Source organism: Sinohyriopsis cumingii, chromosome 11 (assembly GCF_028554795.1).
Source record: "Sinohyriopsis cumingii isolate HCF-2022 chromosome 11, ASM2855479v2, whole genome shotgun sequence".
NCBI lineage: Eukaryota > Metazoa > Mollusca > Bivalvia > Unionida > Unionidae > Sinohyriopsis > Sinohyriopsis cumingii.
The window spans coordinates 104,160,322-104,181,191 of NC_142971.1; the positions used below are offsets into that span (position 1 = coordinate 104,160,322).

General features: G+C 33.7%; 1 protein-coding gene across 8 annotated transcripts in view; it reads right to left on the minus strand.

The window, feature by feature from the left end:
- Nucleotides 1–20,870, minus strand: part of LOC149789196 (inositol 1,4,5-trisphosphate-gated calcium channel ITPR1-like) — a 346,253-nt gene that overhangs the window by 218,077 nt on the left and 107,306 nt on the right. For all 8 annotated transcript variants that reach the window (XM_089975354.1, XM_089975359.1, XM_089975357.1 and 5 more), the window contains exons 12-13: nt 19,990–20,150; nt 18,801–18,954 (exon numbers count right to left, since the gene is read on the minus strand). In XM_089975354.1, coding sequence (XP_089831480.1) covers nt 18,801–18,954; nt 19,990–20,150 — 315 coding nt within the window. The remainder of the gene's footprint in view (nt 1–18,800; nt 18,955–19,989; nt 20,151–20,870) is intronic.

Below are 20,870 nucleotides of genomic sequence, written 5' to 3' on the forward strand. Positions count from 1 at the left end.
TTGTGGCATGGCTCCTGAAATTTCATATCTTCATCATCACACATGAAAAAATATTTTTTGTTCCAAGTACAATGTACGTGAAATAGTGTATGAAATATTTATTATCATTTGGGGGAAGAGATCGTACATGAATTTGAACGTAATATGAACATAGCATGGTTCCTGAAATTTCAAATACATGTATGTGTATTTTTCTTGTACCAGGATTTTTTTTATTAGTACGATAAATGGTGTATAAAATATTTATCATTTTCGGGAAGAGTTTGCGTATGAATTTTAATATAATACGATTGTGGCGTAGCTTCTGAAATTTAATACATGTAATTTCACCAGGTTCTTGAAGTATTATGCCAAAATAAACATTATCAGAACTGTTACTTATTAATGATCCATGAGTAAAGCCAAGTCGTCTTTGTGATTGTCTTCAATTAATTCTGTATACAATCGTTGCTCAAACAATAGCCAACATGTTTCTTCTTTAACTGCATATACAACCAAGTAACAGATAATGCGGTAGTTAATAAAAGATTCTCACAATTTAATAAACACCAAAAAACGAAAGCCGCCAACATGTTTGCTGGGCTTGGCAGTGTTATTAGATGCAATCAGTTGACCAGTAAATAATGTCCGCTTTATCAGCTGGAAATTTAAAGGGTATAAAATTGTAGTCGCATTCAGCTTTAAAAATTTTTTTAAAAGTGACTCGTGACCATTGCCTACCGCACTTAGTTCTCTGGTTTTACATGTGTATGGTGTTTGTTTATAAACTCGTCATTAATTTCCTATTTTATAAAAATATTTTACCATTATAGAAAAGTAAGTTCAGAAACCCAAGTCATTCTCTGTGCTTTGCGTAATTATTAGCATAGTAGTTTTCATACGTTTCTTTAGATAGTCACAAAATCTGAGGTAAAAGTTATATGTATGCTGAAAGCATGTGTTGATTGTTAATTATTCTTGTTGTAATCATTCAAACGAATAGGCATACAAGCATGAGTTATTGGAAATTTGCAATGGATAAATGTAGATGGAAACGCATATGAGAAAATTTTAGCAGTATGAAATTTGTACAGACACCATTCATTGACCCTGAACCATACACGTGCTTCATCTTTCTTAACCTAATTTTACTGTAAATTTTTCCCACTGAATTCAGACACATAATGATCTGTGACATAATCATTGAATAGTTGAAATATGCATGCAATTTTTGCAATGAAATTACATGTGTTATGGATTAATTGCAAGCCCTGATGGTACAATATCAGACAGCAAGTAAACAGTGTTAATACTCTGTTCATGCTGTATGTAGATGTTGAATTCAAACACAATGATCTGGGACAAAATTATTGAATATTGTAAATCTGTATGCAATTTTTCAATGGAATTACATTCATTATGGATGAACTGCATGCCACAATGCCACAATAGTAAATGGTGTTGGTACCCATTTCATCATATACATTAGACATGAATACATGTGTATGTGCCCATGAGTTGTTATCTGAAAAAAGTAAAATATTGTAAAACCCCGCATCAATGCAACCCCGCTACTAATGAGATTCAAATTTTTGGACCCCAATTATCGCATTATAGTGGGGTTCCAATGTATTCCCACTGCACATCACTTTGAAAAACTTGCACAAAAACTTTATGAGTAACAAAGTAAATCTCAATACTTATGTACATTAAATTGTATCAGAGTGTGTGTTATTTCAATACTTCACATAGATTTAACAGATTTAGTCATATTCTATGATGTCCGCAGAGTGGCAATTTATAGTGATGTCTAGCATCATGTCATTCACATTATCCTGAGAAATACCAGACTGAACAGTACTAACACTATGGTGTTAACACATTAACCTCTAGCGATGACTTAACGGGGCAAGAGGTAGTAGCCTACCGCCGAGCTCTGTAGCGTCATGGTCATGCACGATACACTAAAGTGGGTGGTATTATAGAAAGGTAGACAGATGTAGCTCTGCAATGATACCAAATAATCTGGAATATCTAGTTGCACTACAAAATACAGATTAAACAACCTCATTTTTGGGACCTGACTTTTTTTAACCCAAAATTTGCCATTGGTCGGAATCCGATTTTGTTTCTGGATTTTAGACTTTTTGGTCTCAGATCTAAGTCAAACCAGCATGAACTGCAAATAGACAGATCAGCCTTTGTAAAAAGTAGGATAAGATGGGCATTTGGAATAAAGAGTGGTCTCCATACAAAAATAATGGCTACATTTAGCACCAAAAAAAAGAAAAAAGAACTCCAACTTTTACCCTTCTGCTCGTGCATGAGTCAAATAGTCAATGAAAAACGATGTTTCTAACACAACTAGGCAGTATGTTATTGAAAGATGACCAGTGATTTGGTGTTTTTGAGTCTATTCAGAAATAGCTTTCAAAATGTGTTACCTACTTAATTTTCAGGTGAAAATGACAAAAAGCTCCATGGGTTAATGAGTAAAGACCGTTCAGTATTATCTTTTACTGCTGAGCACCAAATGAGGCAGCTGCTTGTTCTATTTTCACAAGTCTTATAAGTCTTTGGTATTACTAGCCTGGGCTTCGAACCCATGAGCCTCTCACATCCAAGGTGGAAGCTCTAACGACTTAAATCATTGGAGCAGTCTTGTATCACTGATTATAACAAACCATCACTGCTGAGAAAGTAAAACCATTATATCATTACTGGCTTTAAAAAATAAACAACAAAAAACGAATGGTGAGCAATTTTCTTACATGAATAAATTCTGGCCTCTCTTGCAGCCACCTGCCTCCCCCCAACCCCTATAAACAGAAGTCTAGTCAAAACAGTGCATAATTCTATGGAAAACAGTGTAAGTGCAATACCTAATCAATATACCTTGTTCTGATTACTATTTAATGCTGTAAGTTTCATAAAATCCACTGAAAATTACAAAGAGTACAGTAGCTCTATTCGCTTTAGTTTGATCATATAATGCATCCAGATGTATTTAAGGGCAATAACATTCAAAACTTGCAGGAGCACAAAGATTTATCATTATGCATTAGATGATGATTATAAAATGTACAAAATATCACAGCTATACATAAAATAAACTGCAAGACTCTCTCTCTCACTAAACATATGCAGATAATTCCATAAAGTTATTAGGTTGTTGTCAGTATGGTGCTATATTACCATGCAGACTTCCGCATCTGAGTTTTCTGTCATATTCCAAGCAATTATCACCCCACCCAAAGTATTTGTGATAAGTGTGTGGTTTTTTAAACTAAAAAAACTAAGCTGAGCAATGGTGGCAACTCAAAAGTTGCTTTTTATTCATTAGGGCAAATTATATGCCAATCTAGCCCCCTTAGTTCAAGTAAGAAAGTTCTTAAACTGTATTTTTAAAACAATCATCAAAACTAAGATAACAATCCCATAGTGCAACTACCTCATACCGGGTTTAACCATATGAAAGACTGCATTATCAATCAGTTAAATGATTCAATTACCATTCTACTTGCTGACTTCCCTTTGATAAAAGTTAAAGGTTCTGACTGCTCCCTGTGCTTGTGCATGAGCTGGGTCAATGATATAACTTTGTACAAAATAAATTTATATTTCTTATCATCAACCAGATAAAATTTAATGAAAGGCCACAGCTTCTAATTTCCATAGTAATAATTTAAAGACTGAAACCAGGGAAAACTCAGTTGGAATCTTAAACACAACCACATATATCCATAAGTAACACACAGTGAGGAAGATTTCCATTTAAAATTACAGGCGTAGAACTTCAGATTTTACAGCTGTACCTGAAGAATACACAGAATAGATTCTATAGCATTCTTTATTGTAATTCATAAAAACTTTAATTGAAATAAAACTTTTGCAAACCTGAAATTTACAGTATGCTGTAATATGTAAAAAAAAAACTTTCTGTTTCACTCTCACAGTTCCCATCAGCAGCCAACACTTTAAAACATATTCTATTGTTTTACAAATTGTCAAATTGTATCTGGCTATGGTTTCTTCGCATAATGCAACATTTTTCTTATTCCTTTATAAGATTAACATGGCCACTTCTATAAAACTAACATTTTATCTGGCTACTTTTGCAGCACTGTAACATTTTATCTGACATTTCCTACACATTTTATTATAGTGTTGCACTGAACCAGCCTTGTATTTGGAATTTGAGCAAGCAATGTATACTTCAAAATATAATGAAAGGATCACTCTCTAAATGCATTTATTTAATACTCTTTGGTGGTTTATATATAATACAATTTTTTTTGGTATATGTTATCAACGTCCTTCTAATTAGTAAGTCAAAATTTCTTTAACTTGTGCAGGTAATCACACATTCTGAGCATATATAAAGAATACAAATCATATGGCAAATTAAGCCTGCAGATAAGGGTCATATGAATAGGGATGACTACATTAGTGAAGCAAGAAGACATCTAAGTGATCCTAGGTTCTACCAAAAATTACACCATGATCCAACACTGGAATATGCAAAAACCATCACTAATATTACTGATGAGGCGTACCAAATCGGGCACATAGACCAACAAACAAGAAACTACTTAAGCCCAGAAAACCCAAGGGCAGGTAGATTTTATCTTCTACCTAAAATCCACAAACAAGGAAACCCGGGCAGACCTATAATCTCCAGTAACGGCCATCCCATAGAAAGGATATCAGAATATTTGGATCATTTTATGAGACTACATGTCCAAAAATTACCATCATATCTTCAGAACAAGACCGATCACCTCATAAAAAGCAAACCACAACTGCCAGATACATTGCTTGTTTCCTTAGACATCACATCTTTGTATACTAACATACTGCTCAACGAAGGGATACAGGCATGTAGAGAAGCATGGGAAACTAGTACTGTAGACAATTCACCCACACACTTCCTAATCCAAATCCTAGAGCATGTCCTAAAACTCAATAACTTTTTAATTTAATAAAGAAAATTACCTCCAAATCAATGGAACCACAATGGGTGCAAAAATGACCGAAGGGGTCATTATGCTAATATTTTATGGGAAAACTGGAGGATCAACTTTTAGCATCAATGGAACGTACACCATACGACTGGGTATGCTTTATCAATGATACAGAAATGAAGTGGCAACATGGAAGAGAAAGTCTGGATGATTTCATATCAAAGGCAACTTCTATCCTTCAATAAAATGTGTGGCCAAAGTCTCCAACTCAAACCACGTTTTCCTGGACAAAATAACCATAATAATAATAATGAGGACTTTGTATAGCGCCTAATCTTTAGAAGCTCTAAGCGCTTTACAACATTAGACAACACCTATAAGATAAAAAACATATAATAATATTATTACAAAAACAAACACAATGAAATTAGAAAAACATTAAAAAATAAAAAACATGCTGAGAATATTTCAGGTAGGAAACATTAGGTCTTTAAGTTTGTTCTTGCAGTCGAAATAAGTGAGTTTCGAGAGCACTCTTGAATGTGATCACTGTGTCTTTGTGTCTAAGTTCAGTGGGCAATTCATTCCACGTTGCTGGGCCTTGGTATGCAAAAGAACGCTGTCCATATGACTTTGTTTTCATAGTGGGAATAATGAGAATACTATTATCATAAGAGGAGCGTAAGTATCTTGCTGGTGTGTACACATGGGTGAGGTCAGATAGGTATGTTAGTGTAGAGTCCGACAGTGAAACATAGCACAGAGAACAAATTTTGTGTTTGTTTCTGGATCGAATGGATAGCCAGTGTAGGGTACTGGTAGAAAACAAACTCCATACAAACATCTACTCAAAACCAACTGACAAACACGGCTGTCTCCTCCCAACCAGCTGCCATCCAAAACACTGCATTAGGAACATCCCCTATACAGCCAGGCACTGAAGATACTCAGAATTTGCTCCGATGATGAACATTCCTAAAATGGTCTGAAGAGTTATCTAAACATTTGATTTACAGAGGCTATAACAAAGACCTGATTGCGGATGCAACCAAAGGTCTAAACAAACAAACCGCAATTACCTACTAAAATATGGAAAGAAAGAAAAGGCTCATGAGATACCATTTGTCCTGACCTACCATCCAGACAACCCCAAAGTAAGCAAAATCATCAGGAAACAATGGCCCATCTTGGAATCATTGGACGCGCTAAAGCTAATCCTCACGAACAAACCTGTAGTAGTCTACCAGAGACCAACAACGAAAAAAAACAAGGACATCCTAGTCAGGGTGAAGCTAATGCCAATCACTAATCAAGACCACCCTAGTCAATCTGGCTCCTGTGGTGATAAAAGTTGCAAAATCTGTCAACATATGATAGAGACCATGACATTTTCTAGCAAAGTGACTAGAGAAAAACTGAACATACATGGTCCAAACAAAACATGCAAAACTGAGAATGTAATTTATCTCATCACATGTAAGATCTGTAGCCTATATTATGTTGGAGGAACTGAAAATCTACACAAAAGGATCAACCTCCATAGATCTGATCGGATGACAAAGAAGCTGTACAGAAGCCTGGTCGTAGAACACTTCTCCTCCCCTGGCCACACTTTTAGTGATATAACACTTGTTGCAACTGCTCACAACCCCAACTGGAGTTACGAAACCAGAAAAGAAAAGGAACCTTACTGGATACGCCGCCTTAGAACAATGAAACCAAGCAGTTTAAACCAAGAAGATCAGAAAAAGACAGTCATGCACAAATAAAATTATCTTTTGCAGCCAACACATTTTCTTTTAAATAATTCTCTAAATTTGCTTAATAGCCTATAATTACTACTATAACAATGAAATATCCAGGATATAAATTTAAATAACAGTTATCATTATGACTTAACGATTTCTAGGTCAATAAAAATATCTTCCTGCATCCGCAACAAGCTGAAATAAACTAACTGAAACTTAATATATTTACAGGTTTAATTCCTGTAGAAACAGCAATGTAGTAAAGTTTTGCTTACACAACAGTTGTCCTGTTTTATTTGTTTGTCTTGTCTATGATTTGTATTTGCCTTTGAAAAAGGCTCATTAAGAGTCGAAAGCACTCAGGCTAGTTAGGTACCAGTTTTGCACTGTTCATTGTCAGTTTATTGCATATATATATACACACACACACACACACACACACACACACACACTGTTCATTGTCAGTTTATTGCATATATATATATATATATATATACACACAGTTTATTGTGTGTATGTATATATATATATATGTAAGCATTTGTGTGTGTGTGTGTGTGTGTATATATATATATATATATATATATATATATATATATATATATATATATACACACACACACACACACACACATACGTGTATATATACATACATACACACACACACACATATACACCAGCAGTTGGATCTTTAAGAATTAGCATTAAAATGCTTCCTTCCTAACAACATTCAATTTTTTGTTGTTGGCTAAATGAAATATTTTCCAATGTATCAGTTCCCAAGAAACTGACCCATGTTAAATATTTGTCATGCTAAGGCCATTCAGTGTCAAAATCATCAGTAACATTGCTTGTAAATCCCCAGATGAAATTACTAAACTATGGGTCTGATGAGTCATACCATTTCAGCTATAGGTGATTATTCAGTTCATTTTGCTGCTCACCTATCATATTCCATACAAATTCATTATATAACCACCCCAAGAATACATACAAAATCAGCATTAAAGTACCTACACAATATTAACTAACTGCCAAAAATTCGGAAAACACAGTTGTCCACCAACTGTTGCCATGAGTTTATTACTTTATAAATGATTTAATTATCCATTAAATTGATTACATTTTAATTGTTTTAATTATCCATCAAATTGATTGATTAAATTTTAATTGATTTAATTATCCATCAAAAGGACAGTACAAAGACTGGTTATGCTAACTTGTCCAACATACTACTGTAACATTAGACACTCTTGATGCCGATCACAAACAGCTTGATTTTGTCAAGACTCCATGGAAACAGAAAATTAGATCTGATATCAAGTCAGTTCTAATTAGAAAATGGGAAGCTATATTCATTTTAACATGGAGCCATGTAGGAGTTTATTATCACATAATCCTGATAACCCCTTGCATGGCAAGCCTGGAGGGAACTGATATCCATGAATTTGTTCTGAGATAATTGTAATGATTGCTTTGATGTCATGTATGGAGGAAGCCAATAGCAATACATTTATTCCTGAGAATTGTGAAGATTGCTTCGATGTAACAACTGGAGCAAACTGAGACAATAAATGCAATTATAAAAATCTCCTGTGGCACACGCAGAAAAATGTCATGAAGTGTATTTTTACAGATTTCATACATTGCTTTATAATCAGAGCTATTACATGTATTAAGAAAGATATTGAAATATAAGTTCAGTGATATTGCAACATAAATACTGAGGTTAGTTTGGGAATCAAACCATAAAATAAAAATAAGAAGGTAAATACAATCTTTTGATTCATCATATTAATATACCCAGGCAAAACTGAATTAAATCTACCAAAGCATGTTACCCCCACCCCCATAAACTTAAGAAACTGTGCTAATCATCTGACTAAAAGAACATCAAAACAGGGGAGGAACATGTTCTCAGACTAAGTTAAGAAAGAGTCTGTTTGATACATTATGCTCCACAATAAATGGCTACGGAATAGTTGATATACTAGATACATATATTACTATAATTTGTCTGCAATGTAACTGAAAATACAATAAAAACTAAAGACAATATAATTCTTTGTCTTTCTTGCATAAATGTTCAACGACATACATTTCATTTTTGTTCCAATTTACTTTGTTCTACATGACATAAAAGGAAATTTCAATGTTCCTTAATACTAGGTGGAGCGCGGAGTTTTTTTTCTTTTTAAAACACACAGATATACACATATACACTGTGAAACACATTATTTTCCTGGTTGGGTAAAAAGCATAAGTTTGTGGGTACCAAATTACATTGATCTATCATTCACAAAAAATGATGTATATGTAACTGTGAACAATTATATTGACCTTCATTTCCACACATTTGCATATTTTATCTGTCATTCCTTTTATCTAACTTTAACCCCCATATATATCCACACATTTGCATATTTTATTTGTCTTTCCTTTTGATCTAAATTTTACCCACATATGTGTGTGTGTGTGTGTGTGTGTGTGTGTGTATGGGGTGGGGTAAAATAAAAATAAACTCTCCATCCCACAGTGGAGTTAGTAACGCTGATATTTCCCTTTACCTCAGCTATTATACAGTAAATTGGAACAACAATGAAATGTGTGTTGCTGAATATAAAATTTTTTTTTAATTTGAACCAAATAACTGAATTAAGCTTTTTTAATTGAATTGTAAATTATTTTTATTTGACTTTTCAAATAATGCTGCAGGCAAAAAATATAATTTGTGTGTCTGTCTGTCTGTGTGCATATATACCCAATTTACATATGATCGTAGAATTTACTTTTATATAATGATCAAATTGATTCAAAATGGCCATAGTGCTCAACAGGCTTGAGGCAGCAACTCTGGATTTTTGTGCTGTTTCTCATGTCACATGACTTTGTGGACTATGATCATCTACATTGGTGGTCTTGTCATGCAATGCTTGTTCTGTTGGAGTGTTTCTTCATTTGCTTGTTTTGGGGGAATGGAAGAACTGTTAAGACTTGTTCCCAATAATTTTGTTCCACTTGTACTACAACCAATTTTTTGTTTTGAACATGATGTCATCACGTCATACTTGCCATTCAACCATTGTGCCATTTCTCATGTCATATGTGTTTGTTGACTGTGTTCATCTATATTGGTGGCTTTTCATGCATTAGCTGTTCTGTTTAAGTATATTTCTTCATTTGGTTGTTTATGGGGGGAGAACTGCAGTTGTTTTGCTCCACTTGTACTATAACCATCTTTTGTTTTGAACATGATGTCATCATGTTATACTTGCCAATTGACCTGTTTATACTATGACGGATCCTCATTAATTGCATTAAAAAATAAATCCTTGGTGCTTGATACTATATTGTGAACTAGATTTAAAAATCTGGGACTACATTCATCTTTATTTAAATGTAAACAGCTGGCAATGAGCCAAAGTGTGTGATCTAATAATACCCTCAAGTTACTCCATCAAGTCATTTCCACAACACTCCAGCAGAGGCAGAATTGGTCTTCACAAATAACTCCATGATTCACCATCTTAACTACACTCCATTTTTCAATTTCAAACACACATTATTTGAACTATTCCAAGCCTTACTCACACTGGAACAAAGGTTGGTCCATTTTTTCGGTCTCTACCACCTGCATCCTAGATGAAAAACAAGCTGAATGAAATGCAATTTTTTTTTAGCAGTTTCCTAACCTCCTGGAGTAATGAAATTCAATAGATGGCAATCTGATTATTCTTGGATAATTGAAGTTTTACTTTGACCATCTTGAAAATCCATACACATTAAAACTCCAAGACTCAATTCCCATTTTCAACCTCAAACAGACAGTTTGCCAACACACCAATAAAAATGGTCACATTTCAGACTGGATTCTTCATAGACCTGATGAGAATATTCAAGTCTTCAGTGGAGTTCCAAAAACTTGCATCAGATCATGCTGTGTCATATGCCATCTCTGTATCAGTCCCCACCCTCCATCTGTTTTCCACTAAGAGAAACCTCTATAAATTAAATAGAACCCAGCTAATACACAACCTCCAAGCAAATATAACAGCTTTTTTGTTTGATAATTTCATGGTGGGGTTTTTTGTAATCTTGTATATGTTTTTATGTGTTATCTAATATTGTAAAGTGCTTAGAACTTCTAAAGATTAGGCACTGTAATCAGACCACATTATTATTATTTTTATTATTATTATTACTATTATCTTAAACAGGATGTTTGCATGACTAATTTTTTTCCATAACTGTATGATGTAAATAACATGTTGACATAAATTTTTAGTTCAGAACGTTCTAGAAACAGACTTGTTTACATAGCAAAAGTTCAAGGTTAGTTTGTTTACAGATAGACAAGGTTTTACTAGTGGAAATCTTCACATTCTCAGCATTACTGCCAGGATTTTATTTAATATGGGGAGATCCCTGCTCATCACCAAAATAAGTGAACAGTACAAGAAAAATGAGAGTGGAGAAAGAAACAGGCATAACTGAATATATTTACCTAATACTTCAATATTCATCCTTCTTCCTACTCCACTTTGTTCGGCAAAAAAACCCAAAAATATCCGTGTTTCTTATCACACTGGTTTTAAAATTAGGGTAGGTACTGGTAGGTTTCCTTTTTCTTCTTAAAGATTATATATCTTATAATGATTAGTATATATAATGTACTAAGCACTTCCAGTACTGGGCTAAACAATTTCAATTAGATGCCCAAATGAATATTTGGAATTTTTTTATTTAAAGTTTTGGAATTATTGTTTAACTGTAGAAAATAGTGCAAGGGTCAATAATGAAAAAACAGGGATGGTCAGCTGGCCAGAAATGCACTTTTCTGGGAGCCTTTGAGATATACTGAAATCCAAATCTTTAAAAGATGTCACCTCGAGTTGTATAAGCACTAATCTTTTGAATGTTAATCTGTTTCTTACCTGTATATGAACACCATTTTGTGCTGAAAAACTACGTTCACATTCTGCTGCCTAAAGGGACATTTACATATCTAGCTAAGACAAGTTGTTCTTTATGTTGTTACATACAGCTTTCCACAGCCCACAGGTATGGTCTTTTTTTATACTTCTGCTCCAAATAAGAGCTTTCACTAACATAAGCTCTGCCAAAGTTTCACTTTCTTGAATCAGTGCATTTTACTAACTACAATGCCCAATTGATCTGTTCCATAATCCTGTATTGGGGGCTTTAAGTCCATCAATGTCAATCTGCTTTAAATATTCAAAAAAAAAGTATTCTGATCAAATGAATATCTTCACTTCCTAATCTCATTTTTAGGTTCTTATTTAATCCACTTATCTTTACGCAAATATGGCTGTATAGTGTTGTAGCACAAGATCCCGCAAGACTAAATTGTTTGAGAAAAGAATGAAAACTGCACTCTCCTTTTGTTTTAATTAGATTTGTTATTCTGCCTTTTCTACCTGCTGAAATACTGTTGCAAGGGGGGATAGACCAGCATGTCATCTGTCTTTGTCCATCCAGCATGTACAGTGGACTCATATTAACATGCTTTTCAGGTCTAAAATCACCCACTAGTATCTCCGTTAATACTTTCCCAGCTCCAATAATCCAATATATCTCATAATTTTTTTAAAACAATTGCCATCATCTAATGCTGAAATACCCTGGGAATCTGCGATTTTGTGTTTTATAGATGGATGCTATTTCAAAACACACATTTGCAAAACTTCCTTGATGAAAGGATCAAATGACAAAATGTTTGATCCATAGCTCAAAGTGCACAATGAATTTCGTTTATCAACCATTCACACAAAGCCACAGAATCCAGTTATGCGAACAGTTGCATACCTGAAAATGGATTTAAATCTGCAACAAGCACTATGATACCTCTAATGACATGATGTGTTGCAAGGGTGAATAACTGAATAAAAATTATAAACTGTTGGGTACATTTTTATATTCATCACTTGAAACATTTGCAGGAGTTCCCATAAATCACTGCAAGTGTGAAGTGTGCGAATTCGTACAAATTTTGCTCAATTCACACAACTGTGTGCCCTGGTCACATTTCTGTATTCTATTACATTAAAGATCAAGTGAAAATGTGTGTGTGTGTGTGTGTGTGTGTGTGTGTGTGTCTATATATATATATATATATATATATATATATATATATATATATATATATATATATATATAATTCTTATAACAAATAATGCATTCTGGTTTTGTATCAAACTGTGAATCCATGTTCAGAGTTTGAAGTTGTGTCCAGATATAATTCAAGAGTAATTGTTTATTTAAATTATTCAATGGAATTACTAAGCGCTCCTTGACTTTGAATTAACACAGTATTTTGGAATTATTGGGAACTCATTCAAAGACAATCTGGATTGCTTGATTGCAGTACATCAGGATATTCAAAACTATTGGAATTCATTCAGAACATTCTACGTTTCTGGACTTTTGATTGGACATTCAAAATTATTTGGGATTTAATTAACAATACTCAAAGAGTCTCTTAAATGTTCAGTTTGTAATGGAAAGAAATTGTTTGTTGATTTTACAAAACTTATAGGCTTTGCTTCTTTCTGTTACATAGTCTACAACAAAGTCATAAATATATATACATACATATACATATATATATATATATATATATATATACACACACACACACACACACATTCATGCACAAATTATAAAGGATGTGTATGCTGAATGGATAATGTTACCAGTCAAATATGTCATTGTACCAGTGAAGTAAAAAACAAAGTACAGATCAACAGCAGAATGAAGAATGAATACAAATTAAAAAGATTAACGCATTTAAAGGGTAATGTAGAATACAAATTCAAAGAATATAATGCAAAACAATCCATAATAAATGAAAACAAAATGAATAACAAATGTATTCTTTTAATAAATCTTAAAATCTATTTATATTTCTTTCAGCTTGCTGCTTAATATCTCCAGTCGAAAGCTCTTTTGCTTGATGATCACGAATGAATTATTTTGGCATATGATATTTGTACTACTTATAAGCCCTGAGATCATCTAACTGAAAAAAGAGCTACTGATGTGATGACATCATCACCAGCTGTTGTATCTGTAAAAAAATTATTTAACAAAAGCGACAAAAGAAATAAAATCTGATAATAAATGCTCCAACAAATTTATCATATTTTCACATTTAATGCAGTTGCAGTCACATTTTTATTTAGGGCTGTTCCAGTAAAACATGTACGACCCCCCCCCCCAGTTGGGGGGGGGGGTATCTTCAAATTCAACCAACCCACAACAGAAACAATTTTAAAAAATTATGATCCACCGTCAGAAAAACACTGCCCCCACATAAGCATATGTTTTAAACATAATTTCTGGCTATGGGTTAGTGGGCGGTAGAAGCAATTTCAACTGAGTTGGGGCAGAAGCGATTTAAATGACAGCTGGCTGGATTAATCTCCTGAATTCTTAGAGATCATATAATCTACTGCATATCTTTATTTGTATTCATTCATTATAATCAATCTTTTGTCCTTTTGTTTGATTGTTTGTCAGCCATGTATGTCTCTGATACTATGAAATCACACATTTTCTTGGTGGCTTATTATCTGTAGATGTCATTGATCAGACCCTTAATACTAATTTACTGTAGATGTCATTGATCATACCCTTAATACCATTCTAATTTACTGTAGATGTCATTGATCAGACCCTTAATACTAATTTACTGCAGATGTCATTGATCAGACCCTTAATACCATTCTAATTTACTGTAGATGTTTTTGATCAGACCCTTAATACCTACTAATTTATTGTAGATGTCATTTATCAGTCCCTTAATACCTACTAATATATTGTAGATGTCATTGAACAGTCCCTTAATACCTACTAATTTACTGTAGATGTCATTGATCAGACCCTTAATACCTACTAATTTACTGTAGATGTCATTGATCAGACCCTTAATACCATTCTAATTTACTGCAGATGTTTCTGATCACACCCTTAATACCTACTAATTTATTGTAGATGTCATTGATCAGTCCCTTAATACCTACTAATATACTGTAGATGTCATTGATCAGTCCCTTAATACCTACTAATTTACTGTAGATGTCATTGATCAGACCCTTAATACCTACTAATTTACTGTAGATGTCATTGATCAGACCCTTAATACCATTCTAATTTACTGTATATGTTTTTGATCAGACCCTTAATACCTACTAATTTATTGTAAATGTCATTGATCAGACCCTTAATACCTACTAATTTATTGTAAATGTCATTGATCAGACCCTTAATACCTACTAATTTATTGTAAATGTCAGTGATCAAGACCCTTAATACCTACTAATTTAATGTCCATGAATACAGATTTTATAATAGGGATTTATATTCTAATACAGAAATCATGAATTTGTATCCTTACTAATCTGTGTTTACTAAAGTTATCACTATGTTTTGCTATTTTTCTTTGTTCTCAGGCATGCTGCTTTTGATTAAAATAATAGTAATTACTTGTATTGCTTTAAATGTGTGGTCAGATGCTATGATTCCTTGTTATTATTGTTTTAAATAAATGTTTTGGTAAACTTATAACACATGATTTGTCAGAAAAAAACATCAATGCCTATGGAAGTGATGTTGCATTATTTCTGCCTACTTTTACACTACATCATTTCTTGCAAGAACATATATTTCAGTTACCAACGTTTTATTGTATGCCCTGTTGCAAAGACTAATATAAAGTTTTTAAAAAAACAGGAAGATACAGCAAGTCAAACAAAATTATATCATAAATTAGATTCTTAAAAATGGATTAAAGTCAAGAAATTATTTTTCCCAGAGTACTTATAAAATCAATGTCATTGCAGTTAACTGTATTGTCAACAGCATTATCATCATCACTGATGACCTTGCTGTAACATTCTGCATTTTCAATCCAGTTGTCACAGCTTCTATCTCCCACTTCTAGTCTTTCATACAAGACTTACACCTATGGTCTGAGGGGCTTTTATGGCAGAGTGGTACAAGATGCTTGTCTTGTGATACAGATCTGAGGGGCTTCCATGGCAGAGTGGTACAACATGCTTTGTCATGTGATTACTTGCCTCCAATGTGTAAATGAGAATGTTGCCAGTTACTTGTGAAAGGTCAGTGGTTCTACATAAGTGGTGTTTGGTGTCTCAAAAGTACTTGGATTTTCTTCAGCAGTATAACTGGCTGCCATATATAGATTCTCTTCATCTGAAAATTGTGTAAAGGCCATAATGATCTACAAAACCCAATACTTCATGTCGAAATTACTTTGGATGTTGGAGACAAACATCAAATTGAGAAAGGCTCCATGTGCCCAAGTGTACTAAGGTACTTGCTTTTACAGGTCACTTGCACATCTCACAGTGAGTTTCTGTCACAGAGCAACCAATTTGGGTTGGTGGCCTTTTGGGGTTCTTCCTCCACCTTATATATTGTTAAAAAAACACACAAAAACAAACAAAATGAACCAACTAATTAACTGTGGCAACAGCAGCAAAGGTACTAGTCGATCATTTTTGCCATAACTGTTACGAGTTCAAAAATTTTGACCCTAGTAATTTTTTTAGACCTTTGCATACGTCAATTATGCCTTTCTGACATTTATCTAAAAGTCATCATCAGCTGGTACTAATGGATTTTTCATGGTAAGCACATGGGATGGAGAAGTTGTGAGCAATCCTGCATCATGCGCTGAAAAAAGTTTACAGTTTAGCTCATATTAAGTTTCTCTAACAATGTCCATTATTCCAACTTGAATTATTAAAACATTCAAGCTATATCTGGAGATGCGCATCTGTAATAAAATCTGTAACAAAGTATGAGAATGCATCAATGTTTTTCAATGATACATTTAAAATAAGCAACAACCAAAATCAACAAACCAAGGCCGAAGTACAATGTATAATCATAATCAACCAAAAGATTTTTCAATCTTTAAATTTGCCCAATTTTTTTCCAGCCATACTGATTCAGTGGACATATCACCAGAATGGACAGATACAGACCAGAACAGATATAAGGTTAAAATTGATTTGATACATCTTTTAAGTATCTAAATTCACATTGGTTTAATTATATGTACACCCCTTTATTGTCTTCCCATTTGATGTAATTTCTTACTGAAACTGAGAAAATAATGCTGCACACATCAAAAACGAGGCACACTTCTACTCATTATTGTTTTTATTATACTTCTCCATTCCAGCCTGTTCTAATGATCTTCTCCCCCCACATACTGTTTGTCTTGTTTATGATATGTATCTAAATTTCCCACGTACTTTTCCTACTACTATACTAATTGTTTGTGAATATGTATATGAATGTGAAATGCAATGGGGAGACTAAATCCAAGATAGAAAACCTCTGAATTTCTGGATGTATTCTGCTTCGATTCCATGTTTCTGCACAAAACTTTAAAGAGTTCAGGACTTGCTGTACTAATTCAGTTCCCACTGTAAACCTGTGCAAACACCATGATGTCAAAATTCATTAACTTAAAATTTTGAGTGTTCATCAAATTTGTGTCAGTATAGACACATCTATAATGACAGCTTTTGTGAAAAGAAAACCATAACAGCTGCACCATTTTCTGGATCTATACAATTTTGAAATGTGCGCTTTCAATAGTACACCAAAGAGTCAACTGCTGATTTCAGTAACGAATCTTCCAAACTCAGGTCTGTAAAGGGACAGAAATTACGTTAATAAAACAATGTCCTTCATTTTGTATCAGTTTCAAGTATGCCAAGTTCTCAAAAGATACTTTTTACTAAAATCTTACTTTCATTATCAACCAATCAGGGACAGTCAAACCGACATATACTCTATTTTATCTTCACTGATTTATAGTATGGATCTCATTCATTCATATTTGTAGTAATGTGAGTCCTTCAACAACTCTCAATGGTTATAAGCCTTTTTTGACCATGCTGACTGGACACACTGTAAGATAATGAAGAGTCATGTGATATTGACAATAAACACATTTCCAAAGTTGCTGTAAATAGAATTTGAAAATATTAACTAGAAGTCAGGTATAGTTTGTAAATAAATATAATGCACACTTAATTCTCAATATATTTATTCTGAGAACAATGACCAGAAACCTGTCGGTCCCACAGCAGGGTGGAGAAAACCATTTTCAACCAGGGCTGAGCACGTGTGAGCAATGTTTTTTGTTGGTATCACTTGTCTACTGCATTGACATGTGCTCTCTGCTTCATGAATCTAGTTTTCTTCAAGTTGCTAATTGTTAATACAACCCACAACAGAAGTGATTTTCCTAACCAACCTTCCACTGTCAGAATCAAAATAGTTTGAAACACAACCTCCTGCAAAAGTTTTTTTTGAAGTGCCATCCCTTTGGGGAGATATATCTTTTACTGGAACAGCCCTTATTGTAAATTCAATGCAGTCATTTGAATTTTATGCATTTTCTATTTATTAAGGTACACTTTTAAAGAACCAAGATAGGAAAGCAATAATTATCATTTAAATAACATCAATAAAAGAGAAATGCCAACTTTGGCAAATAAATCGTAAATTGACAAAAATGTTATTATTGTTGTTGTTGTTATTGTAGGGTTTAACTCCATTTTTCAGCACACGATAGGCTATACATGGCGGCCAGTATTAATGGTGGAGGAAGAACCCAGGAATTCCCCGGAAAGAACCACCGACCCTCGAGAAGCTACTGGCAAGCTTTCTCACTGACAAAAATGAAAGGATACGATAAATAAAGTAACAAACACAAAAGCAAATGTTAATGGAATGAAAATTGAACAGAAACAGAAACAATATGCAGAATGAGCACAAATGAAATGCAAACATGCATCTGTACACAGTAAAATGGTTAATTGCATGCCCAAGAATGTTAAGATCATACTAGGAAAGGTGGACATTGGGACAAAATCAGTAGAAAACAGTCTGTATCATACAGATAATATAGAAAACAGCATATCAGATCACGAAAAAGACCATCTACTGCTAATTAGTAAGATACATTAGTAAGATACATTTTATTATCTGTAACAACGTTTTCTATGTTTGACATGCCAGGTGTACCACAAGTATTTGCACTCACCTGTTTGACAATGTTTTGCTCTCGTAAAAGTTTCTGTCTCTCCCTGCAGTCATCTGGTTTCAACATTTCCACGTCCAAAGGGTCCACACCTGTCCCTTCCACTTCCTGACTGGTTACGAAGTAAATCAGATCTGACAACAGCTGGGTCACAAATCTCAAAAGTAAAGTAGAAATAAATTACAAAGACAATCTGCTAACTTATAAAATATTTTCAAATTTTGTAAACACAATCATAACCTAAATTAATTATATAAACTTTGAGCATTAGAAGAACAACAATACCAATGTCCTAAAATATTGTTGAAAGATATGGCAGAATCACAATAAAACAAAACTAAAATCATGCCCTAACACGACCAATGACCACCTGCTGCCTAATACTAAACAGCTGGAGTACTGGAAACAGGATGTAGTGCAAAGTCAATCAAGGGAAATAACTCTGTAAAATATGGGCAAAACTTGTATGAAATTTATATCATATAAGATCTTGCTAATATGATGCTTTATCGTGAATATGATTGAAATATACAAATGTGATATGCTGTTAGGCTGACCAAGGGCCACAACTCTGCCGAATATTTCAATGATCAGTTGATTCTCAAACTTGTTAAGATATTGTTGACAAAGATTTCAAGGAATTCAGCTGAAATCAAATGAAAGATGTGGTGTTTAAAAGACAGTACAATGCATTTAGTTAGTCAATGGCCATACGTCTGTAAAATAAATTTAAAATCTGATCATTATCAAATGCACGAGACCTTGCTGAGAACTGTATTAGCAAATGCAGAATCAATCAATAAAAAGTGTAAATGCTGCAGTGTTCTGTAGATAGAGGAATACCTATTCAAGTTGTCCATGGGCCAAAACTCTGAACCAACAATAGCCAAGGGCCAAAACTGTGTAATACAGCATTAAAAAAAATCTATTATCATCCAAGTCATCACATACTGCAAATATGGATCAAATCAAATATGAAAGAAATGAGTGACTGGCATCTATTCCCAATAAGTCAATGCACAGCCTATTTGTCACTTTGTACTGGAAACTTAAGTTCCTTACATTTATCAGCTGCATGTTAAGTAAATGCCCACAAGTGATTTTTTTAGCAATTTTTTCCCCGTTAAATTTCTTTTATTCTCCAGCATTGAATTCTTCTTCAGCAATGAAATGTCACTTCAGAATTTCTTACTTTCTTTCATTCTGTGTGATGGAGCCATTTTCCAGCTTGTTTGCAATATCAGCAAGCATTTTGCTGGCATCATTAGCAAAGTCAAGATCTCTCACTTCCTGTGGGGAAACTGGGACAATGTTGAATGCCTCTTTGTCCTCCTTTATCTGGGCACAACCAACCTACAATGGAAAGTAAATTAATTTCTTTTGTCTCTGTCTTGTATTGAATATTTACTGAACTGACATCCACTGCATGAACAGATGCATAGTTTTAATCAAAGTACTGAAAATACTGATGCTATGAGTGTTAAAGTGATACTAATTTACATAAGATCAGATGAAAGAACATCCCTTTGAAATATTGCTGTTCTTGGTTCTTTTTACTAAAATAAACATACTGCTCAAAATAATCTTAATAATGTTTTTCTAAATGTTCTTTTAACCAATGCAAACAAACATCCTCTAAATAACCTTATATTTTTCTAAATTTTCTTATCATTAAATGTCACTGGAAAATGTATATTAAAACTGAAAACATTATCTGATAAATTAGATTTTTAACATAGCTTTACAAAGAATTTCAGTCATATCGCTACGATGTCTGCAGTATGATAGTTTATAGTGATGTCTAGCACTGGGGTATCATGCCACCGACATTTAGCATCATGTCCACCCAGACACATTATAATGACATCAGGCTGATCAGTCCTAACCTCTCAATGCTGAGCAGCTAGTGATGCAGCTGCTGGTACCAATTTTACAAGTCATGGGTATGACTTGGCTGGGGTTCAAACCTGTGACCTCCCACATCAGAGGCAGATGCTCTAACCACTTAGGACACTAGAGTGGTTCATTTATTTTTAAAAGCTTTAATAAGTAACAAACACTCCCATTTTGACT